We start from the raw sequence: 25669 nt of genomic DNA on the forward strand, positions 1-25669 counted from the left end.
ACTTGGGCACAGACTGTATGATTCACCACCGCAATGAAGAACAGAGATACGTGAGGATGGATGCAAACTATCACACACTGAAACATACTCATTCCCACGCAGCACAAACAGCAAAAAACTTTACTGTCTACCTTGCTGTACAACACTAAAGGAGCCCCAACAAGCCACGTGCTGGACGGCCCATAGTCAGCCTCCAAGCCGGCTTCAGAGAATCCATCCAGACAGAAAGGAAAATATTCCAAAAAGCAACAGAAAAATAAGTTGTGCAAACAAAGCTCTGACGTACTCTGGAATTCGGGACTGAAGATATGCACAAAATCATTTTTTCTACAGTCCAAGCACGGCAGTTCACATACTAGAAAGGGGGCAGCTAACACAATTAGGATGCTTATTAAGAAATCCAGGCACTTGGTGTTTACAGAAGAAATTTGATTCTATGCACTTTTTCAAGCAAGAGACCCAGACCGGAAGCGAGACCGTGAAAGGAATTTGTTTTACATGATAGTCCCCAAAGGCTTCCAGGTCTCCAAGTCAAGACATTCCCAGATTAAAGCTCTACACGACATTCTTCTTGCGCTATATACTGTTTAAACATCCACAGACTTTAATGCATACCCTTGGGTTCACGGAGCAGGACAGTTATACCCAAGAGAGCACCCCGCAATGTTTTACCACCACATGCTGCACTCCTACCAGCTCAGTCTGTCCAAAATCAGCCAGCTGCTGTGGTATGAACAAAATGCTTTCAGAAATATATGCTTAAAAACACTTTAATCAACATGAGAAAACTTCGTAAGGAGAATCTATCGCATCAAGGATCAAAGAAAAAAAATAGCTTTTTGATTAGTTTTCTTCAGAAAGAGCACCCCTCTGATTGACACATACTTATCTTTTTTTCCTCTCAGAATTAACGCAGTCCATGTTGATCATCTTTAAACCACACAGTCTCCTCTGCCACAAGAGTTTGAAAGCGTTGCCTTCATACACAGCACATTTCTTTTTAAACCTTAAACAACAGCTGACACATCCTCAAGCAGTTGGTTAACAGCCATGAAGCCTGAAAGGTCTCCCCACTATTTAAAATATGTTTAAGAGAGGATATTTTATAACTAATTTTTACTCCGATCTTCCTGCACGTGTGGGTGTGCGATTCATCGCTGTCAGACCTGACCATGTTTGGCCTGACTGGCAGCACCCTGCAAGAAGGACCCCACCGCTTTAAATATGACTGTAACACAAGTCAAAGGAGACACGCTAAGGTCAACATACTGTCCCTCCCCACAGCAGCCAAGTCCAGGGGCACCTATATTTAGACAAAGTATGCCCAGCACTTTAAAGATGGAAGGAGACCACTGATTTGCCTGAATCACTGCCAGCACTGGCCGTCTCCCCGGGATGGGGACAATCTGACCAGAAGCTGGCAAGCGCCCTGGCACTTGCTCAAAGCGGAGCACCCTGTGCGCCCAACAAAGCCCCACACCCTCCCCGACAGCCACGGCTCCCCCAGGCACAAGCCCAGCCTCGCAGACTTGGAAAGAGCAGAGCAGTCACAGCCCGGACGCGGGCAGGTCGAGGAGGACGTTGCTCCATCGCTTCTTTTGCTGGCTATGGTGGAGGTGGCCAGCACCGAGCGTGGCTGCAGTCAGCCGGAGAGCAGAGGTCCTGCTGCCTTGTGAAGCAGCACCATGCCAGGACTCGGCTCTGCAACCGCCCCGACGCCTGGAGCGGGGCATGGGATGGAGGAATTACGCCGGGGAAGCAGCCTGGCTCTGATCGCAGCCTCCTTGCCTGCCCTCAGTAAATACATTAATGGACCCCTGTAAATAGAGCACCAAAACAAGGCCCACTCTGTCTCCACACAAAGAAATCAATGCTGAATAATAAGCCTTTTCCTCTGTGCTAAAAAGAAGCAGATGCTTGTTTACCAAAAGCATCAAAAATCATCAAGAGGCTGTTGGATTTGACTTGTAAAAAAAAATAGAAGGAAGTTATTTGTTCAGTATTTTAACTTCTGCAGCACTCAGCACTTTCAATTTTTTCTCATTCTTATTGCATCCTCCCCATGCATGAGGGCTGTTTGATCCCTAAATGACAGTTTCCAGCAGGAACAGTAAAATCAGTTTAGGACTGACTTGTCCCTTTAGATTAGGAAAAAGGACAGTCAGCGGTAACCAGCAATGTGAGATGGGTTTGTGAACCGTTTCAGAGAGAATAGCCACATGCCACATTTCTTTCAATAGGTTTTGATTTGAAATTGGAAGTCACATGGAGCTTTACCTGTTGTGCTGATACGGCCCGTAACCAGGCTATTGATCTGCTCACCTTTGCAAATATGCCAGTGACTTCATTTTATGGAACAGCAAAGCCACAATTAAGGGAATACAAACTTTAACGTGGCTGTAAATAATAACTTGAAATTTTTATCAGTTAGTAGTGAGAAAACAACGAAGACAAAGGATCAGAAACATTTTGTAGTTGGAGTAGTTTCATGGATTCTGTCTTTTCTTCAGTCCAAGGCAACACTTAGAAGGACAAGTCCTTAACATAAGCAAGGTTAATCCAAACTTCAGATTCAATTCAAAGCTGCAAACCAAAGAAGAAATACAGCATCACTTTGGGTTAACCAACCCAACACTGCGGGGAATGGGGTAACTTGGCCTTTAAAGACAGTCTGCTCCCCAGCAGAGAGGTGACACGCTGCCTCATCCACTGGTGCTCAGAGCACACAGCCCTCCCCCGTACAGCACACCTACCCCAGCAGAAGCCATGAAAAGCACTCCAGCTTCTTGCTGGTGTAAGTGACAATCAGTCTCCAGAGCCATCAGGAAAAGCTCTCCAAATCAGACTGCGAGATATAATTATGATGCATTTCAAAATGCAGACTCAGCATTGCTTTCCAATCCAACTCTTCCCCCTGCGGATGTAGCACGTTCTTCCTGGAGACAACATCCCTTGTGACTCTGCTTTTTCTTTTGGCTCTCTGAATAGGGATCAGCTTACCAGGAGTCCTTTATTCCCGAAATAATTTCCATTAATCACTCACCATACACCACTTTAAACAGAAGCTGACAGACTGTGGGATGTCTAACACCACCGCAGCATCTCCCAACTTAAATAAAGGTTGAAATGAAGGGCAGCTCAAAAGGCGAAAGGAACCAGGAGGTTTCTAAAGTAGCAGACAAATGAACTTCTTCAAACTGTTCCCAAGCATTGCAATGTTTTTATACAGATACCTGTGAACTTTAAATAAAAGCAGGGAAGCAGTACCGTTTGAACCATCCACACTTCATTATATCTGCTCACAAAAAAAGTAAATAAAAGGTAACACAGCAACTGCATCATCTTGAAGCATCACCCTGCAGTTTTGTGTTTGTGACTCCTCAGTACAGCTGCACATTAACTTACTCTTTTAGCACCCTAATGTGACTTTCAGCTAAAGCAGACAGCACTTAACTTCAAAATGCATTTTAAGGAGTTTCTAACTCAACATAAAAACCCTGCAAAGTTTTGCTGGCTAAGACTCAGACTGGAAACATACTAAATAAAGTTTTAATTTACAAGAGCTTGAACTCCGAAGAGTAGAGATTCCAGATGTGTTTACCCCTGCAAAAGTCAGGTGCTAAATTTCATCAGAATTAGCACTTTAGGCAGTTTGGCAGACAATTTTCAGTGGTTAACTCAGGTCTTCTTATTTCCTGAAAGCATGCAAACTCCTTTAAAAACCACACATTAAAGCAGACAGACCAACGGAATACTAAACACTGCTGAGTATCACAGACCCAGAGAAGTCTCTAACAAGAACAGAGTGTACTTTAGGGAAAAGGCTCTTAAAAATGACTTTTAAAAAGGCTCTAGGACAGATATTTGCTTAATTTCAAGCTAGAGAGCCTCTCATAAAACATTTCATGATGTACTTGAAGGAACTAAGGACAAAAAAGTCCGTAACATTCCAACAGTGTCAAGGTTTTGCTCTGGTGACTGTGCTGGGAAACTCGGTGATGTCCTGCCCCATCTCCTTTACGTCCTGCTGCTCTCCGAAACACGGGCTCCCCGGCTTGCTTACCCACCCCGGCATTTAGAGGGACAGCTTAGCAATACGCCCCGGCCCTGCTCCCATGCACACGCTGAATTTAACTCTCGGATTATCACTGAACTCTCGGATGGATGTTTATTCTGCGTTCATCACCCCTGCTTGTCAACGAGGCACATGAATATTCCTCCGTTTGCTTTCTTACAACTTTCTCATCAGGGCAAACCAACAGGAGGGCTAGAAATGGTGCTGACAAATTATTTGTTTTTATTTAGACTAACTGCCTTTCAGTCTTTGCAACACAGAGGAACACAGCTGTTCCACTTTGCATTTGTTTTTTGATTTCTCCATCTCTATTTCAAAGCAAATAAAGGAAAAAAAAACCCCACCAACCCTAACAATAACAGCAGCAAAAAAAGCCAGTGACAAACTCTTCACACACCACCACATAATGAGCCTTAAAAAAAAACAAACACCACAATTCTGGGTTCATTTTAATCCAGCATTAAGTTGCAGAAAGCAAGCAGAAGGCTAACAGACTAAGTTTTAGAGGACAAAGGTTAAGATTAATGATAGCTTTTCCCATCTATACCTTTGTGCAAATGGCGTTCCCCCTTAAATTATGACCTGACAAAGGTAAATTTATCATTTGCTAATCAAAATTACCCTCCTCCAGTCCCACCTGCTGTTTGGAGTCTCTCACAAAACATCGGCAATACACCCAGAACACGGCTGCCCGTGCCCATCCGTCAGCCACCATCTCGACAAGCTAGAGGTGGTTGAGCCAAGACACAGGTAAGAGCCCACTCCAAAGCATCCCGTTAAGACCCTGTAAGAACGGAGGCTGCAGGGCAACAAGAGGCTCAGATGAGCAAATTTGTTCTCTTCACGCTAGCAAACAAAGTACAGGGAGAGAAGAAATACAGCACAGTTCATTATACACGATAACACTGGTGTACAGACAATTAAGTCTAAGCTCAACTCATCTCAACGGTCCTCTGCAGGGGCAGCGGTCCCAACCCACTCTGGGCACTTCGAGACAGCACTGGACCAGGGGATGAACTTACTCCGATTCATCTCTGTGGCTCCACAAGAGCCATACTGCAAAATTCAGATGTAACAAATCTGCACTTTTCCAGTGAAAAGCTGAAGTTTAACAGAGTGTGAACCAAACCCAGAACTGGGGAGTTACTGAGGAGATCACAGGCAGGAGAAAGCCCAGGCTGGTGGGACAATATGGACCTCATTAAGCCATTGTGAGAAGTGTGTGAACAAACTAAGGACTTCACTACTAAGTGACAAAGATCATTTGTTTAAAAGAAAGGACTAAATCATTTATGGTTCAGCAGTCTGTGGATTTAGCCTACTTGTAACAAAGGTGTTTTGAGAAAAAGCGTACTTCTTAAATGGCTTATTACAAATAAACCCAGAGACCCCAATGGGCTGAATACAATGTTGATGAGGGCCAGATAAGTAAGGGATAAATAGGAAAATGCACTGAGCAAGGAGCCTGTGGCCTTAATATACCTAGAAATGCCCAAATTTGAAAAGCTGCCAATGCCAAGAAGTGCTGACCCTACACAGAGAGCTCACGGGCTGGATTCCTGTATCACTCCCAGCCTTTGCGAACTGGGGTACAGCTTAATTTTATCATTCACCTCTACAGGTTTTTCTTTCCCCAGCCTCCCTCAGTTGTGGGCTGATGTCCTTGAACCAGAAGGCTCCTCTCTGTCCCAAAACACTTGGTTAATCCTACAAAACACAGCAATAGGTGCCTGCAGAACAACTATTGCCAGTCTCCAGTTAACTTCCCAAGCTGCTGAATTAAAGCTCTGGCCCAGGTGCATACGCAAAGCAAAGGGGCGTCTTCCGAATACTTCAGCAAAAGCACAAGCATTCAGAATTAACGACAGCAGTGAATTTTACTCCGTGGGTTGTGGAAGTAGGGTCTTCAGCCAGCTGCTACGAAACACCATGGCTAGAAACTCAAGTTGCAGATTTGCTCTGTACACATTACATCCATTACACTGGAGAAAAAAATATTTGCTGAACTAGTTTTAAGCCCATACGGGCTGGTAATTTAAATGGTGTTTGCCAGACTGATGCAGAAGAGACAGCAACTCTTCAGAGCCTATCGCAGCACGGGATGCAGAATTTTAAACTTTCTCTGACCCACAAACACTAGTTAGAAGCAACATTTCAAGAAAGTTAGCCTGAAGTTGTTTAAAAAACAATGAAGTAATATTTTAGCCAGGGGCTCCCTGATAAAGGTACGAGGAAGTACAGTCCTGCAAAAAAAAATCCCAGCCAGCCTATTCACTGGCCTCAAAAGGTCCTTTTCTGCCGATAATCTCACTTGGGTCCTTCTGCTTTGTAGTCTTTAGAAAAATCCCAAGCATTTCCAGAGACAGGAACATCTGCAGAAGTTTCAAGAAAACACAGAATCTCAGAGGCAACCTCTACTATTCATAGCCTTTTAAAACATGAACTTGGCAGCCCAGCAGCATGGGCTTCCTAACTAAAACATATTGCTTAAAAACTGGTGGTGGTGTGGGGGTTTTCTCCTTGAAACACTAGTTTGCTGCTCAAGTTTTGATTTTACATCTGATAACCATCTCTGCCTCTCTTCCAACCCCCTACCAGGAAGGATCGGTGAGACAAATACCCACAGCTTCCAGGGAAATAAAGGGAAAAGCAAAACAGGAAAAGTAGTTATGAACAATACAGCCCTGCCTTAGTTAATGATGAACTTTGGAGCACACAGCATACTACTTTTACCCAATTACCACAACTTATTTGCATAGAGTTTTTATAATCAGTGGGTAGTAAGAGGCCTTTTACGCATTGCATTTTTGTTATCACAATCAGCAAAGAAATAAAAAAGATGAGAAATCCCCGCCGACTCCACTTAGTCAACAGGAAGCCCATCCACCATGCTGGGGGAGCTCAGCTGCGTGAAGGGGGGGGCAGGAAGGGTAAGGGGTCAGGTTCCCCTGCCTGCGCATTCCCATCGCGTCCTCGATGGAGTACGAGGCTGTCTTCTGCAGTCGTACAAACCCTGAGGACATAATACACACTTAACCAGAAAGCAGCGCTGCTATAGCCCGTACTGATCCTACCAGCCTCTACAAGGGATGAAGAGCTAATCAACTTGTTTCCATATTTCAAGCACCTCCAACCAGAGTGACCCTCAGCTCATAAGGCAACTTCAACTAGAGCGGATAGCAGTCACTGGAATCACTCTGCTGATCTTCCAGTCTTTTGAGCAGCTGTTTCCAAGCATCTCCTCATCAACTCTTAAATATCATCAACTCTCAGCACAATGGTGAAATGCTCACAAAGGTACAGCACTTACAATGGTACACAGGCAATTAAAGATTTCCAGTAACAGGCTGCCTGGAGGATTGCGGTCTAACTGCTGAACGGTCAAGGTTTTTGGCAGCAGTAACATTGTGAGCAGATAAAAAGGTTGTAAGTTTTCCCATATGATAAATAAATAAATAAGCAAGCAGCTCTCCAAACAATGGCAACAGCAGCCACGCGCCTACCTACGTTCCTGACTTGGCACTTGGCATAATTTAAAATTAGACCGTCATGAAATTTCCTAGCATAAAGGCCACGGCCGCATGACAAAGGTAAATGAAAGGGGTGGGGGAGGACAAGGGCCAAAGCAGGCTGGGCACAAAGACAGGTTGCAGCAAGGAGGAGGCAATACAATGAGCTTGAATTACCCGCTGTTGTAATTTAGCGCACAGTTTGTAATTACCTGCACAGCCTGTAACTTCCTCTTAGGTTGTGAAGTGTTGTTTCTTCACACTACGCAGAAGAAAGGTTGTCACTTACAAGAAAACTGATTATGTGAGAGAGCAATAGGCTGCTGAGCCAAGTCTGCAAGAACATTTTGTGGCTATCTTTCACCTTTTGCTGAAAATAATTCTGTTTAACTTGTTTTACTTCTATCTTTTCTTTTTTTTTTTTTTTTTTTTTAAGAGCTCTGAGATATACCCACAACACTGTGAAGAAACGATCTATTCTAGCTCCTTCTTTTATTTCCCCAAAGTTTAAAATACTTATAAAAATTATCAGTTAACATCTTATAATAGAAAACAGACTGGTACGAAGCAAGTATGAGAACCATGGAAAGTAGAAAGCATATTCATGTTTTTAGATCCATCTGGCTCCCAAAGTGTTGGAGAATGAAGTAGTAAACAGTATCAGAGTGCTTTAACACGTGCTCAACGTGAGCCCAGGGAGGGCTCTCACTGCTGCTTTGCAGAAAGGAAGCTGAGACAGAGACAAAAGTATTTAAACACACCAAAAAATGCACAAAAATCCCAGGGGGACGTGGGCACAGAAGCTAGGCGGTTTATTCTCAGGTTCAAAAGAAAGGCTAAGCACCCATCCGCATCTTCAGGCACCACTCCCTTGCTGAACGCTGGCCTGGTGGGACTTGGTCGCACAGGAAGGATGTGGCGCAGCAGGGAGCAAGAGCTGGGTCTTCCCAAATCCCAAGTGAGCGCCCTGATCGCTGGATAATCCTGCTTTGCTACCGAGATAAAGAGGAAAACTGAGTGACAGAGGAATCTGGCATTATCACAGGGACACGGAAAAAACACTTCTGGGGCACCAACGATGAATGAGATGCCGAAAACTTGGCCAAAGGCAGAGGAAGCGACTGCAGGCAGGAAGAACCGATCTAGGGCAATTTCTCCAGGTTTATTCTGTTAAAAATTGTCTGGTATTTGCAGACTGTCTGAAGTTTTGCTTTTTTCTTTCTAGCTTTCCATCAGCTGCCTTAGAGTTTTAGCAGACTAAAGTAAATTTTGAATCCTACACACAAATAAACTATTAAATCAGCAGAATTCCCACTAGGTTCAATGACAGTAGCAAGACTTTCTGGAATGAGTTACAACTATAAATTCTGAGCATTTTGATAAACACAAGTCTCTCGGACACCAATCAAAATACTTGTGAACCTGAAATGAATTAGACCCAGACCAGCTGACTACATTACTGACTAAAAGCGTCAACACAAGAGGAATTTCTGCTGATCTCTGAAAGTCAGAGCTGATTAGCCAAATACATCTACTAAAGAATACACTGAAACAGAAGTTTCTGATAACATTTGGGTCACTACTGCCCTTCCCATTCCACAGAGAACACATTTTTAGCACAACAAAACAACAAAATCTGGATTTTTTTGGTCTCTTCCACAACAAAACAAGGACATCCAATATTAATCAGCCTTTGTGAACTTGTAATTAGAAGTATAAACTTTAAAACAGGTCTTTATTATGCCAGCCCGAAAGCCACAGCACTGTCCTGATTGAGAATGCTATAAAAATATTAATCCAGCGCTCAGCCTTGTGTGAACATTTATGTGGGCCAAAAGCTCTGTCATTCTCATGCGTATTAATCTTTCCTTCCAGGAGGCAAAGGACAGTGTAAGCTCTTCTGATAACTCAGTTATCTCCCTCCCCAGAAAAGGAAAGGGTGGTCCAACCAAGTGGCAATTTAAACTACTACTAGATACAAGACCACAATGCTACCAGTGACTGAGGGAGCAGAGACGAGCAGTATTTCCCCCTTCTTTTGATCCCTTTCCGTACAGTCTCAAACTGTGGGTTAAGTGTTTGAGCAGCGTATAAAACAAACATCTTAGAAGCACTTAAATTGTTACCTAGCTACCTCATATAGCTTGGTAAATCAACTTGAGCTGTAAGGAAATGCTTCAGTCTATAGCAGGTTAGGGTTTTTTTTCCACAATTCCAGAATTACTGCTACTTCCTAAAGCCCAGGGCATATCCAATTCGCATCCTCACTTCCACAGAACAGTTCAGGTATATCACTGTTAAACCTACGTTATCAGCAACCACAGGGAAAGCCGTCATGTTTACAGGCAACGCTGTGAGTGGAAAAAAATGACTAATTACAAGTATTTTGGGTAGGGTATGAAAGGCTCAGAGAGACTTAACGAAACTGATTACCAAATACAGCAGTGATTGCTTATGCTTAAAAAGAGGCCACAGAGTCCAGGGACTTATTTCCATATCAAGTATAAGCAGGGATATCTACTAAAGACCTCGTAAGTGCAAGGCAGCTCAATTTCTATCAGGAGCTTCTTGCAACAAGAACACAGTTCCAGGTGGGACTCAGCATTTTATCCTACTATCTTTAGGCCTTTCGTGATGTTTCCAAGAGATAAAACAGCCGTTGGCTTCTTTAAAGAAATATCAAGCGTGACTAGACCACAGCGACTATCTCTCTCAAAGCCTTATCTACCACCCCATAGCAGCCATTTCCCTCCTTAATCCTTCCAGCCAAACCCCGCAACTCAGGCAGTCACTGTTAATTGTCTACAAATTAAACGATTATTTGCATCTGCATTTCAAAGGGGGGTGTGCAGCTGGAGAGACTGATTTTTCAAGCGGCTTAGTATAGGGCACAGAGACACTGGCTCTACACTTCATAGCTGCCCAAGACTGACAGTACTTAAAAACTGGCATCAGCTCACACCTCTCCCTCATGACCTGCAGGTCCTGAGTGTAAGGTCTCAGTCCTGCTCCTATTGCACCGACCTGAAAAAAACCCCAGCCCAACCCCAAATCCGCAGCCTCTATCTGCCACCTTGTGATAAGCCAAAACAAGAGATCAAATGAAGGGGCTAATCTCTGCTTTAAGCCCAAGAGAGGGCCAAGGTACATGGTCACAGGAAGCCTGCACCTCGCCACCAACGCACAGCCTGGCTGCGTCTCTGCCGGGGGCGGCGAGGGGAGCGTGCCGCAGCCCGGACCCGCACCGCCCCGGGCACGGGACGGGGGAACCGGCGGCTCCCACGGGAGGACGGGCAGAGCCGAGTTTCCCCTGGGCAGTTACAGTACAACACTTATCGAAGCGCCTGGCCGAGACCCGGAGTTTTTGTAGGGAAAAGAAAGGCGAGTCAGCGGTAACGGAGAAGCGGGCGGCCCTGCGGTGCCGGTGCTCCCTGCAGCCCCGCTCCCGCCGGCCGCTCCCCGGTGCGGTGCCGGCTCCGCGGTCAGGGGAAACTTTGCCCGACGGAAATCTGCGGTGGAGCCAGCTACCGAGAGCGGGGAAAGCGCAGCCCGGGCGGCCGCCCAGCACGCGGGGGAAGGGGGACCCGGTCGGGGCCGGGGCAGGCGGAGCGGCACCCGGGGTACAGGCGGGAGGGGAGATCTGCCGGTCGGTGCCGGTCGGTGCCGGTCTCTCCCGGTACTCACAGCTGGGCGATGGCACCCTGGGAGATCACGGCGTTGTCGGAGAAGTAGGGAATCATCGCGGCTCCCCGCGGAGGCGGCCGCCCTGCCCCGCGGCATGGGGGGCCGCCGCCGCCGCTCTGCCCCGCGGCCCGCCGCGCTCCGGCCGCCCCCCGCCACCCGCCCAGTGCGCAGGAGCAGCCCCGGCAGCGGGGCGGGACCGGCCCCGGCTCCGCCCCCGGCCCGCACGTGGCGGCGGGGCGAGAGCGGCGGGGCCGGGTGCGGGCAGGCGGCGGGGCCCGGCGGACGCTGCCCTCCGCGCTGAGGCCAGGACGCGGCCGCCGGTTCCCCCAGCAGAGAGGGAAGGGGGGACGCTGCCGCGGGTGGCTGCTGCTCCCCCTTCCCTTCCCCTCCCCCAGATCTAGGCCAGAAGAGCCGGGGAAGGCTGCAACTGCGAAACTCGGTTTGAAGCAGCACATCAAAAGGGTTTTTTGCAAAAGGCAGGCAGCGACAACTCGAGTGCTTAGGGACCGACCTTAATTTCTCTCCTGCAGGAGACAGGGGAAATAGTTCTTGGCAATAACTTTCATATGCAGAGACGTGACAAGCTGTTTTCTGCCAAAGGAGAAGAGAAGCAGCTGCCTTGCAATGCTATTTAATCTTCAGCTCCATCACCCCTCAGGAGAAAAGGAAAAAGGAAGTTCTTTAGAACAAAAATCTTGTCCTCTGGCTGCTAGGAATTCAGATGTTAAGGAATAATATGACACAGTTTTCCACTGGGGAGTCTAGGAGGGGCAGCTTGCTTAATCCAGGCCTGCACACAGGACAGCCCCGAAGTGTCTACTCCAGATCGGCATTCTCCAGCCCCTACACCGAGCAAGCTGTTTAACTAAGGAGCGTGGGACAACAACCGAGAAACCTTGGAAGCTAGAACCTCAGTTTTCTGTTTCCCATAGGAATGCAGGCCATCCCAGCACAGAGGGACACAAATAAGATACTATTCTTAAGTAGTCTGGCACGGATGGCACATGCTCAGACCCAGTAACAAGGCACAAGTGAGCTGGCAGTGGAAGGTGTAAGTTCAAACACGCGTACTTATTAATGACCCCTACTCAATAGCAAAAAAATCCCTGCTGGGACATCCCTGCAGAACTGCCCCTATGATCAGGCAGCAGAGCTAGAAGCCAAAAGAAAGCTTCGTCTAGGGTTTATTTCCAACTATTAACTAAAACTTTCAGAGAAGCAGAGAGGGGTTTAAAAAGTAACACAGCGTGATGGCAACTGCTTCGGGTCTGAGACTTCATAGGAGCAAGACAGACCCTTGTCTGAAAGGTCTCAACCATCCCCACTTCAGGGACTCCCAGAGCTAAGGACAAAGCAGTAGAATTTGGGATTCTGCAAGTCTTGCTAGGATATGGTTTGGTTGCATTAATTTAAGCAATGTCATCTTATATAGCCAAGAGCACTCCTCTGGTAATGATTCCTCACAGCTGTAAAGAAAATGCAGTGCCAGCTTGCTGCAGTGCCAAAAAAAATCATTTTGTTAGGCAGAAATGAAGTCAGTTGCAAGAAGCAATGGAAAAATCAGGACATTAGAGAAATGGAGGGTAACTCAATCCTTCCAGAGGTCAAGAGACTGGCAAGAACCTCATATTCAGTAGTAACACATACCACACATTCATAGACTGAAAAACAAACCCAGAACTTGTATTCTATTCGAATTAATAACTTAAGGGCTTTATTCAAGCATTGCAGAAGACTAAATGCACTTAGATACTGTCCAGACAGATGTCAGATTTCTTACATGCTACTAACATTACAAAGGCAAGCCCTTAAAAACTGCTAAAAACAAGTGCAGTGATTAACTACAAGCAATACTCTTAAAGCAGCTACTAATAGCATATGGATAACTGATTTGTAAATGAATTAGTCCTGGATTAATACAATCATGCACTGCATCTCCATATGCTAGGAGACCAAACGATGATAGAAATATCCCAGCTTTTTTCTTTTTGAACCTTTAGAAAACAGGAGTAGGAAATCCTCAAGTAAGTTCATCTATTGAAATCTGCACTAATAAAAGGTATTTGAACCTCATTTTGTTGCCAAAGATTGAAATACCAGCCTGAGACTGGCACTGCCTTCAGGCTACGTGTTAGTGAGATGAGCGTTTCAGTTCCCACTGTCCATTTGTATAGCATGTGTTATTTTCATATTCTGCTTTTTAAAATCAGGCTGAAGGAACAACCCTATTTCTTTGTCAAAGCTGCATCCTACATTTAGACGTGAGCAGAAGTATTGACCCCATAACCTCAGCATGCAGGAGCAAGGAGCAGGCAGAAAGAAGGGGCTTCGAGGGGATGCATAACAAGATGGAGTTGAAGGCAGCAGGTCACAAGACAGCCAAGAAACTGCTCCTTGCTGGAAGCAGGTGCACTCTGCTGGGACAAATACATAAAGAATTTAAAGTGCACAAAATTGCAGTGATGACAGGTAGCAGTCTAAATCACTACTGTGCTGCAATAGAGCATGTGAGCACAGCCATTAATCACTGTATGACAAGATGTAAATAAGTCTGTCTGGGGTCTCAAGTGCTTCCCAGCCCAGCGCACGAAATTGCACTTTGCTGCGGGGGAAAAGGGCACTGCCTGTCCGACTTTTCGGTCGGCATTTCGCACTCCCTGGGAGGTCACAGGATTAGCAGGGCCATGCCGCCTGCTGCAGAGGCAAGCGGTAAACAACACCGCATCTGCACGCAGTACAACACGACCCTTGGTGGGCAGCAGGATTTCATTTAACCTTTGAACACCACACAGACTAATAAACTACAGTTACATACATCATGCAAGACACACCATAAAAAAACCCATCCCAAAACCTCTGCAAAGCTCACTAAGCCAGCTACTCCAGCAGCTAGAACCAGTTATGGAAGCATCATGGAAAAAACCTACGATGAAGAGCGCCAAGGACGTCTGGCCAGGCACTTCAGGAGGAGGGAACAGAGGGAATGCCCACCAGAGCTGCCTCTGGAGAGAAGTTTAAGGGGGCGGAGAGAGAACATGTGTGCACAAATCTCTTGTATTGACTTGTAGTTGTCTGCCAGACAGAACGCAAGGCTGAAAATACATGGTTTATTCATACAATCATCATCTCCCCCGCTGTATCTCAAAGCTATACAGTCACAGTAGCTTGCACCCGTAACTTCAGCTGCCTTACTTTCCTTGTGCATTTTAACACGTTTTGACCTTGCAATGATGTAATAGAGTAATTCTGTGTCCTGCATGGGGCTAGCAACTTGCAAATGCGACTCTCCTTGTACAGCTGAGGCCTCAGTACCTAGGTCACCAGTAAAAATGCATGAAGCGCTCTAGTCAGGTTTTGCATTAGCATGCACAGATTTGATGCTTGCAGAAAGCATGTTTACAGCTGGACATGAGTCCTGTTGGTGCACATAGTCCACATGCGAAGAGGGCATTAATCAAGCTAATGTTTCCATCCAAGATCAACAGCTTAAGGCTGAATTGCTGCTTCTTATCAGATCACAGAGAAGTGTGGGTGTCACCATATTCCACCCACTCCTATCCCACAGGGGTTTTGCTCAGTGTCTGCTCACATGCTAAGATGATTAAATCCGGAGCATGGATTGTCTTATTAGGCATGTTCAATTCTTAGCCTACACTGGGGCCCGGTCACCTCTTTTCATTTCAGAATATGTCTGCCAGCAAGACTTTCTCTGGTCCTCTCAGTTCTCTCCTTTTGAAGAGCCCTCATGAAGACAATATATTGCCATAGTCTCTCTAGAAACTTATTCCAGTGGGTATGAAGGGTTGGGTATCCTAAGTCCATTTGGACTGAAGTCCAGGTACTCTCTGCAAAAGCAAGGAATGTTCTCTTCCTCCAACACAGCAGGCTAACCCTGTGGAAGATACTACAGCTGTAACGTTAGTCATGTTCAAGATAAATGGATGTGGGATGTTGTCAGGCACAGGAATTTTGGCCTCAATCTATTAGCATCAGTGTAACAGATAAGGCAATGCAGAACCCGGACCCATGTTTTCAGGGGACTATGAAAAAACTTGTGCAGCTGCTGCGGTAGGCAAACAAACCTCCCCCTCACCACCATCACATCCTCTCCCCACAGAGCGATGTGCTACGGCAGTGCCTGCTCAGCCACCTTTACTGCGCATATGGAAAGTTTGGTCTTTACTGCTGGGCAGCTGTTTCCGGTGTCATTTATGAAAAGTTACAGAATTTTGAAAACAACACGTCGCTGCTCACAGCCAAGCACTGGAGTCTTGCACAGGCACTGCCGGAGAGAGCAGAGGTAGCAAGTTCATTTCCGTGTGCAGAGGTGGGGCCGAGTGCTTTGTTTTTCTCACCGGCAGCTATACTCAATCTTTCCCCACAAAGACAGCTGTCTCAGCACCAGGTCTGATGGGGAAAAAGAGTCCTAAGGGGCAGCTTTGAAGAATATGGTGCCACACCCCAGCTGTTTGAGTGTCAAAGGATCTGATGCCCCTGCTTTTTTGGTGGGAGGTCAGTTAATTCATCCTATTGCTGTGAGGATATGTAGCTTTCAGCAATGAACAGAGTCTACAGATGAGTCTGAGTGGATTAAGAGTCCGAACAGATGACTTATCTGGGGAGAGCCTTAAATTAGTGCAGCAAACGTGTAAACAGGTAGCAACTGATCCGTTGAGAGCAGTACCTCCTGTGCTTGTCTCCTACTGCTGCCTCCCCACCTCAGAGGGAGAAGTTGATCTGTCAAAAGTCTTCTGGCCATTTTTAGCATGGGAGACAAAGCCTACTGCGTTATGTAGTCCAACTTATCAGGAAAACATGAAGCCATTTCAGTAGCAGTGATCATAAACAAGCCAATGCATGCAAGGCAGAATGAGATAGAGTATAGTAAAGAAACAAAGCTTTCCCAGTGAGTAAGAGGCATACCACCCACCAAGGCAGCACTTACATACACCAGCTTTATTACACACAGTAAGGGAAATTTAACAAAGTAATTATAAAAGAGCCCATATCTAGTTGAAAAAGAAGGGGGAGGCAGGAACAGGGAAAGCACACAAAACTATACTTGAATCCTGAAGAACCAGTCAGAACAGGAAGCCACGTTCTAAATTTGGTTATTTAAGCTGTCAAAGAGTATTTCTGTTTCCAGTTCTTGAGCAAAGAAATCAGACGGACGCAGGGGTAGAGTGATAAGCATCACAGAAAGAACAAAACCCTGCTTTTAAAGCCTGTTTGGTTAGTTGCCCATCATGATCAATGATTAGGCTTCTTAGTTGAGAATTCAGCACCTATTTTGCAATATTATCACTTCATTAAACCCTTCCCTCACAAATCCCACACCCAATCATTGTATAGTTTACTTATTAAATCTTAGAGGGTCTGACGCAAAGAGGTCAATGCTCAGTTACACCCGTTTTACAGAGGCAGAAGCAAAGACGACTGAAGGGACATGAGCAGTGCCACCAGGCAGCAGGGGTAGGAAAAGGGACACAAGCAGCAACGTCTGTCACTCTGGTCTCTCAACAAGCAGCACTAATGTTGGACAGGGGTAATACGCTGAGACACCACTTTTGCTGAAACATCTCCCACAGCCACCTTCTGCTCCTGCTTTCTGGAGAGCTGCCTTCCATGTGCATTCAAGCAATTCAAGAGGAGCTTTGAAGAAACTAGTTCTTTGGATGCAAAAACTACAATGCATCCTATTTGCACAGCAAACTGCTTTCCATGCAAGTATCTACATTGCTATGAAAACGTTAATCCAGATCCTTGCAAACTGTTACAGCACTGCTCCAAGTCCAGCAAGGAAGAAGCATGCCTGAATGACATGTCTGGGATCATAAAATAGGTAATGTGTTATTTCAGTGACCTGTGGAAGAGAAATATCTAAATCACACCCCTAATTTTATAAAGGAATGTTTTTGATGCAAAGATACCAAAGAGCTCAATGGCAACGAGTCCAGAAACCCTGGCTGAGATTCTCTATGTTTAAGTGCCTGAAATCCACACAGAGCTGAAAACTCTGAGGATTCATGTTTAACTTTGAAGCCTTGCCAAGGTGCCCTACCAGGAAAGGGACCAGAACAGCTATTTTGGAGTTTCCCTTTCTATTTACAACAGGAGTCTTTCCTTAACTTAGATTCCTCTAGCTTAGAGCACCTGGTTCATGCTCAGCAGGAGACACAAGCATGTATGGAATCCTTATGGCACCTCCTGGTCAGCCCCTCCTTTGCTAACCTCTGAAGAAGGAGCACAAGTGCATGGGGACAGCTGTTCTGGGGACAGCAGACCCTTTCGGTAGCTGAAGGATCTGACCCACCTTAATTCCTTTTACTTCCCAGTTTGTCTTTGCCTTGTTCCTCGTTTTCCTCTGTTCACACACTTAGAATGACAAATTAAAAAAACTTTTCATAAGCATTCATATTTTGAGCAAGTTCCCTGCTATAGCATCATATGTTTACCTGGTAATTTGGTAATGCAACGATATTAGTCTGCTTGATGCTTCATTCTGAAGATCACATCTGAAATCATTAAGTCATTAAGTCACATCTGAAGTCACATTAAGTCACATCTGAAGTCATTAAGTCATTGATCCACACATTATTGTGATCCACAGGTATGTAATCGGACTGGACTGAGCATGTTGTAACCACAGACATAGACCTTGCAATGAACTAGCCCTGCAGATATGTTACTAATCTAATAAACCCAAATTTTACTACAAGTGCTATGTCTTTGCTCACAGTTTGGTGGTAAAACACCTGGTATTCAAAAATGAAGGCCACAGACCCATTTTCATGAATCATGATGTGTGGCCCACAGAACTTTTTCTGGCGGTCAGCAGAGCTGGCAGATTAACAGAACAGTTCTTTATCTCGGTATTACATTCTCCACAAGCAGCTGTAGTAAATGCCACAGAGAGGCTAAGCTGTCACTGAAAGGAAAGATAGAAAGATGGATTCAGGAAACACATTCTAAAGATAAGGTTCATACTACAAAAGCTTAGTAATCTCCGGCATGGATAAACACAAGCTTTCCTGTACATCACACACACAGACCCCTCTTACTCAAGATCTGGAGTTAACGAACTGTCTTGCACACCCATTAGAAGATCCAGCTACTGTTCAAGTACCAACAAAATAAATGTTTGGCAGCTGCAAGCAAAGGAAGCGCAAGGAAGGTTTAGTCGCTAGAACTGACAGCGCATGGTTTTTGGAAGTCTCTCTTGTAACACAAGATATGCTTTAAGGATAACCAGAAGCGTCAGGATAACTGCAACAGGAGCACCAAATGGCGATGATACACATCTCCAAAAGTCACAACAGACACAGGATGCTGCAGATTCGCACATCTCGATGCAGACTGTAAATGAGCCTTCTGAAGTGCAGTCAATTCGTATCACAGAATCGCTCCTCTCTCCCCCAGGGACTAGCGCATGTCTGCCATAACCCTCAGATAGTGAGAAGCCTACAATAGGCCTCAGTTTAAAAAAAAAAATCAAACAAGTGGCTTACAATTTATTGAGCTGCTGCCCTATACAAGGAAATACATGCACCAATTCCACTTAGTATTTGAAAAACAACTTTTATAGTGTTATAAACCATAAGCTCCTGCATCAGACTGTGGTCTTCCGCTCCTAAAACAAAGGTATTTACTCACAGCTTGAAACCTTGAGGCATCTTGGCACATCCAACTGTTATCATGGCAATAATCTGATTTGCTTTCCTTTCCAGTTCACTCCTGGAAGGAACTATTTTGACTAAAAAAAACAAACCAGAAGGTAAGCATACTTAGGCTGCAAAAGGTGTTGCGTTTTTTTTTCTTTTTTAACACCACCCTCCCGCCCCCACCTGAAGAGCAGAGGACAAGCACTTCTTGAGAAAATTTTCAGGTAGTATACCCCAGATTTCAAGCAGGACCTAATCACTTTCTGTGGCACTTCAAGGGAATGACAGGCTCCTCAGCTTTACCGAAGCAAACGGACTTTAGTCTGACCAAGTGCCAGGCCATAAAAGTTCAAAGCATTGCTCTGAAGTCCCCAGCAGCCTCGCTAGGCAATACAGCTTACTCAATTTTATATGCAGCAGTTCCTGTGCAGCCTCAAATGCTGCATTTCAGCAACGAGAGCTGTTTCAAGGCACATAGAACTGGTAAATACACAGATAGTGTGGAAATGGGGGCACCATTTCAAACATAAAGCCGAAAAGCAACCGTCAGATCCCGACAGCAAAATCCAACGCAGACTGCAGCACCGCTGCTGCCCGGGCCCTGGAGATGTTGTTTGTCAGCAAAACAAAGATGCTGAATCTTTGCAACCTTGGCACAGAGCACACAAAAAACTGAACGTCAGTACGTCAGTTGGTGTCAACACAACTCAAAGCTCAATACATGCGCATTTTAGGTAAGCGTTAACGACGCTGGGATGATGCAAAGAGATTGTTAACACAGATGCTCCATTAAGAGTGTATTCAGTGTGGCAGCAGCACGTCTGGGGACAGGAGAGATGCACAGGCCAGCTAGCTGTACAGCCTCCAGATAGCCTAATAAAAATGTCTAGAAGGTAGCTATGAAGGTAATAAATGTCATAAATAGATTGTTGAGGACATTGGCTTATGCAGTATGCTGTCCTAGTCCCATTAGCGAAGAGTTAGACAGGTGACAAGGACTGGCTCGATCAGGGACTCCAGAGCAAGAACTTGGACCCACGTCAGGGGTTTGGGGATCTCACCCATAAACTGCAAGAACGGTCACAGCTATGGCAGGGTACGGAGACCCTGCTGGGCTTCCCCCAGAGCGGGACTTGGGTGTGAGAGAAAAAATTCCAGAAGCCTAGCTGGTTTTTACCTTTTTGCTCAGCTTCAGGTATTTGCAGTATTAATTTTCTGTGGTTTTTAGTAAGGGATAGAAGTCTTTATAAAAATTAGGTCTGTGTTCACGATACCCAAGTACTTTCCTCAAGTAGGAAAACAAACCATTCCTCTTTGCATCAGTACAAAAGAGTTTGCTAGAAAATACCGTTTCAAGCATCTTCCAAGGATAATTGCAGAGCACACATGAGCTCTCTTTCTGCACATCTAATAGCTCTTTCCATCTTTTGGAGAAAAGCTTTAAGTGGATTCTGCTAAGTCACAAAGCAGAAAACTACGCATTCCATGATGGTGCTGGCAGAAGCAGTCTTGTGGCGAGTGCAGACTTGTCATGTCGTTTGACTGCTCTGTAGAGCAGGTATAAATCTAAACAACAATTTCACATATTTCCTCTCCCTTGTCTGGGAGACATAGAGTCCATGCAATCACAGTCCTCTGTGGTGTTAGATCTTAAAAAGCATGAACAGGTCAGCACCCAGATAGATTATTTGTTTTAGGTATGACGATCTTGACGTACCTACCTACAAGTTTAAGCTCCTGTTTGAAGCCAATTTCTCTGCCTCTTTGCAGGACATTTAGACTGTTTGCTCTTCATAGCCTCTGCTCAACAAGCAGTAGTCACTCCTGTTGTCATACCGCCAGTCTTTTCTGCATGATCCCCTTCACCTCAATATATAACCCATTATCTCATTAGTGAGAAAAGATAAACAGCAGAAACCTAACACAAGAAGCTATCTAGAAATTGGTAGCCACAGGACTAGCAACGCCGTTGAGCTGGATCTAAGTGGAACATTTGTCTCATATGAAACAGCAATCCCTAGACTGTGCAGAGACATGGGGACTCAAGAGGATGGAAATGAAGGCTGTACAAAATGATCTTCAAGACTGATCACTGCAAAAATCTTTTGACACCAAATGTGTCTACTTGGTTATGCTTAGGTCTTAAGCTAATTCCCTTGCAAGCATTAACGTCTCTATGCACTAACATCCTATTTAATAAATATTGAAAAGTTATTTTATTAACCCAAACATGCTTTAGCCACAGTAGTACTCTTGCATTTAACGTCCAGTTAATGGGATGAGTTTGGGCACGCTTGATGCCAGCCATGCTACCCTGAGGTAGTGTTTGAACAAATTTTACATGAATGCAGGAGACAAAAGGACTCCTCGTCAGAAGAATTTTACAAATAGCAAAAATCCCACCCCAAACACTGACTGTAGCTAGGTCACCTGAATTATGCCTCAGGAGAACTTTACCAGCCTGGCCTTGCCCAGGCAGGCAGCTAGGAATGTCAGGCTACTTCGGTGACACTGAAGCTGATAACGTACCTTTCTTTTATAGCCAAACTCAGTCCATTGCCTTTTTACTATCTGGATTTTTAATAGCTACTACTTGCTATGTTCCCTTGAAAACTGGGGATTAGATATACTCAAAAGCTGGTTATAGACAACTGCTGCTCCTCCACAGCAGGACTCCAGGTTGACTACTTAGCACGTTTGACTGTGTTATTTTTATCCTACTGTAATCAAACACATTTAACACCCACCCCCTTGTTTTCCCTAAGAAGGATCTTGATTTCAGTTAGCTTTCTGACCTCAGCAACAGGAGTCACAGAGTTTAGATCACCACATCAATAGCAGGTTCTCATTTCCTACCCCAGGAAGTTATTTAAAATATATTAAAAAATGCTCATTTCAAACCTAACCTACAATTGTTGCTAAGTGCCCACAACAATTAAATACCTTCCATCCCCTCCAATACATTATGTATACTGAGATAAGTCATGAGTTGATCTTGTGACTGCTGGAAGGCTAAGAGTGAAATTAAAAATCAGAGTTTAGCTGAGTTCAGTTTGAGCCTTTGGGAATTGTGCTTTCCAGCTTTCCTCTCAGTCATGAAAGCTGTAAAATGAAGAAACGCAATTCTTAAATCATCATTTAAGGGTAGAAGACTGAAGGAAACAGACCAGTCACCTTCCCTGGGCCACACAATCGCAGGACTACACTGAAATAATGGGAATGTGCACCCAGGACAGCTTTTTCTTTTGCAGGTTCATCCAAGTTGGCCCCAAACCCAAAGCCCAAATCTTGTTCAAGCCTTTTAAATACCAGAAATTATGTCTTCCGTCGTTACCTACTCACGCAAACAACATTAAGCAAAGAACTCTTAACAGCCAAAGAGCTCATAAAGTGAGAACTATTTCACCTTCACTTCCCCTTTACTCCCTCTGGAGGGAATCTTACACCTTTCATAAAATTTGACTGCAACATTTTAAGCCAAGAAAGTGCTCCTGCTGCTGGAGAAGTTACCTAGTATATGCAGTTTTTGCTGTTATTAAGTTTAGCTCAAATAATTCTTTTGACGGCTTAGAGGATAGGAGACACAGCTTGCGAGACTTCAAGAAGTCTACCCTTAAGACTACAACTACATTATAAAAACACCATTAATACTTGTCACCATTCAATCAGCCGAGTCAATGTTTGTTTGGTTTTTAGGGATAAGCGTTTAATCAAAAAAGGTTCTTCCTGAAGCAACTGGAACTGGCATTTACAAAAGTGAACCTCTCCATGCAAAACAATCCCAATTAAAAAAAAAAAATCCTGTAAATTCTCAGCGTTTTTCTAACTTTGGAGTAGATGTTTGGCTACCTGCATCAGTAGCAAATATCTACGAATCCACTGAACATACTATTTTAAGAAGCAGGTGCCCTTATGGCGTAGGGTCACCCTGTCCTTCAGCTTCTGAAATATAACTTTTCACAGATCCCAAAGATGTACACAAGGGCATAACCAGGAGCTGAAGAAACACAGTTAGAGGATGACTATCACTGCTGAAGTCTCTCCTGTGATAATCCTACTAACTAGAATAATCCAATTCAGCTCTTGATGGCAACAGAAAGTTTTTAACCAGATAACAAGAGTTTATTAGTGTGGTTATTCCTCTCAGAATATTTTGATGATGGACCAAATTCTGAGAAACAACATATGACATTGGAGGGAGCTAAGGAACAACACAACCAGAATTTTTTCCTAAGATATAAGCAAAGTCTCCACATGCACAGAAAAGCAGAGTATCACCATCTTATTCAGAACACGTCTGCAGGCAAGGCACCACTTCCAGGATGCAGACAGCAGTTTGAAGAATATAGTCACTGACATCTTCGTGAACTGGTCCCCATATATATTTTTTAGTGTGTAATCTGACTTTTCCTGTTTCCTGCTGCAGCAATCCCTTTACTGGGAGCATCATTTAGGCCATAATTAAATATATTTTTCAGTAGGGTACACATAAGACAGTTGTGCAACATTAACAACAGTCAGAAAATGATGCATGTTTGCAGAACATGCCAGAACAACAACAAACCACCCTGTGGAACATTTCACACAGAAAGGTATCCTCGAGGACTCCTGCAAGCCTCAAGCAACAATCTTACCTTCTGGGCTGGGACCGGCATTCTTCTTCCCCACTGTCTGCCTCCTGCATACATAGGAAAGGAGAAAAAAGTTAATATGCTTTAATATATGCAGAATCCAAAGACTTGCATTGCACTGGTTTGATTGTAGAAGGCAAAGGAAACTCTCGCCGCTTCTGCATGTAGCTGTCACTACAGAGGAACTCACTTTCTGCTCAGCTGTCATTTCATGTTCTCTCAAAATCCTTTTAAAAACTCTACATTACAAGAATTTTTGCCACTGCAGGATTTAGCATGCTTTTGCATGGACTTCCAATGACCCCTGCCAAACAAGGCAGGCCAAGAGCCAAACACATAGTTTACTTCTGGGCAAAAAACTCTGGGTTTTTTATTACCTCTATGTAGATCATATTAATTCATAGTCCAGTGTCAGCAATCGAGTGTAAGAATCCACAAAAAAACCCAGCGAGTAATAAACCTGCCAAATAGGACTGGGTGAGCGCAGATAGACTATAAAGTGGAAATTTGACATACTATGCTGCTTCAGATGCAAAATTAATACGCACAATCTCTAACATGCTGTGGAACTTTACTAGGCCTACATACTAAAGCCCAAAGCAATACCTCAGTAGAGCGATCTCAGCAATTAATTCCGCTTCACAGTACATTTATATATGCATTGCCACGCACTGGCTGGAGATGGGGTATAGGATCTGCTTTATCAGTGAAAACTTACTACATTTGTGCAGGTCTTCAGGAGCAACACATTTTAAAACATACCAAGTGTTGGGTCAGTGCAGGGGCATCCCAAGAAAACCAGAGTTCAGCACAAGGTGACAAAGGAAGCAAAGTGATAGTTTTGTGTCTAGCTTGCTTTGGGCTTCCCTCCTGCAGAAGATCTCCTCTGCAGTGAGCACACACCATTTGCTGGCAGTGTATGGTCCAACAGAAGTTGCACAGAATCGACCCACATTAAAGAGCAAGACCTCAGTATGGCACCATGTATTTTGGTCATTTTTCAAGACACAAACCAGCAAGTAGGTGGTTTGCAAGAGACCTCTGCCACTATGACAACAGGGTGCTAACATTTTACTGACATGAAGTCATGTGGTGGGCACTTAATTCTCTGAAGTGTTCAAGTTTTTTTTTAACTAGTTACAGAGTTCTTTTCTATCTAACTTTTACTGAGCTCCAGCACAGTTACTGCTTTTCTTTCATTTTTCTGCCACTCATCTCACCGTCCTTTAAGATGAACGCATCCACTCACGAGCAAAGACACTGGCACGGATTGTATCGTGGCAACAGTAGAGCAAACTGTCATGTTCTGTAGCTCGCATTACTCCTGAACTCAAGGGTCACTTTATAAACACAAAATGATGCACTTCTACTGTGCTTCTGAAACAGGAAAGTGGGGACAAAGAAAGTCCAGAGCTGCTCTTCTGCAAACACCTGCATAAGAGCTGAAACTCTGAAGCCAAAATGTCAGCAGAGAGTGATGGTGTTTCACACAAGGATGTAGTCAGAGGCAATTTATACCAACACAGTCACCATGCTCTCCTCACCAGCACTGCCCCCTGCCCAAACACCTCCGCAACAGGCTCTGATAACATCCTCCATGAACAACCCCAGGGGAGACTGTACAGCTCTTCTGAGAAGGGAAACTATCCTTTTCTTCCTCTTCAGCTTGCTTCAGGAGAGCAATTTGAAAGATGCTCTATCATGCATACACTGCTTTTTGTTTTACATACTACAGCACATAGATGGGAAGTAAGAAAAGGCATGTAAGAGATTTCATGGACTAGGGTAAGGCTAGGGAACGAGATAAATGTCAATTCCAAATGGAGTCCATGGAAAAAAGGAAAAGAGGAACTGTGCCTCTGGTTCAGCCCCACCAAAGAGGACATGTACCTACCTGCTGCCCAGGGCAGGAGAGGAAGGGAAGCAACAGGAGAGGGAGATATTCTGGAATAGACACATTTACAAAACCTACAGAAACTAACACATATAAGCATCAAGCTCAGAAAAGAGGAGGAGTGGAAAAGTTAAGTTTCCGTAAGATAACCACATAAACAGGTGTTTTTTCCTGAGAATCTTTTGAACTACATTCTTTGTGCTTATTGCATGCAA

At 44.6% G+C, this 25669-nt stretch overlaps 1 protein-coding gene across 1 annotated transcript in view; it reads right to left on the reverse strand.

The window, feature by feature from the left end:
* SSH2 (slingshot protein phosphatase 2) overlaps nucleotides 1-25669 on the reverse strand; it is a 103348-nt gene that overhangs the window by 45529 nt on the left and 32150 nt on the right. Inside the window, 1 exon segment of the mRNA XM_072882472.1 lies at nucleotides 23564-23607. Coding sequence (XP_072738573.1) covers nucleotides 23564-23607 — 44 coding nt within the window.

The sequence above is a fragment of the Ciconia boyciana genome, chromosome 17 (genome assembly GCF_034638445.1).
Source record: "Ciconia boyciana chromosome 17, ASM3463844v1, whole genome shotgun sequence".
NCBI lineage: Eukaryota > Metazoa > Chordata > Aves > Ciconiiformes > Ciconiidae > Ciconia > Ciconia boyciana.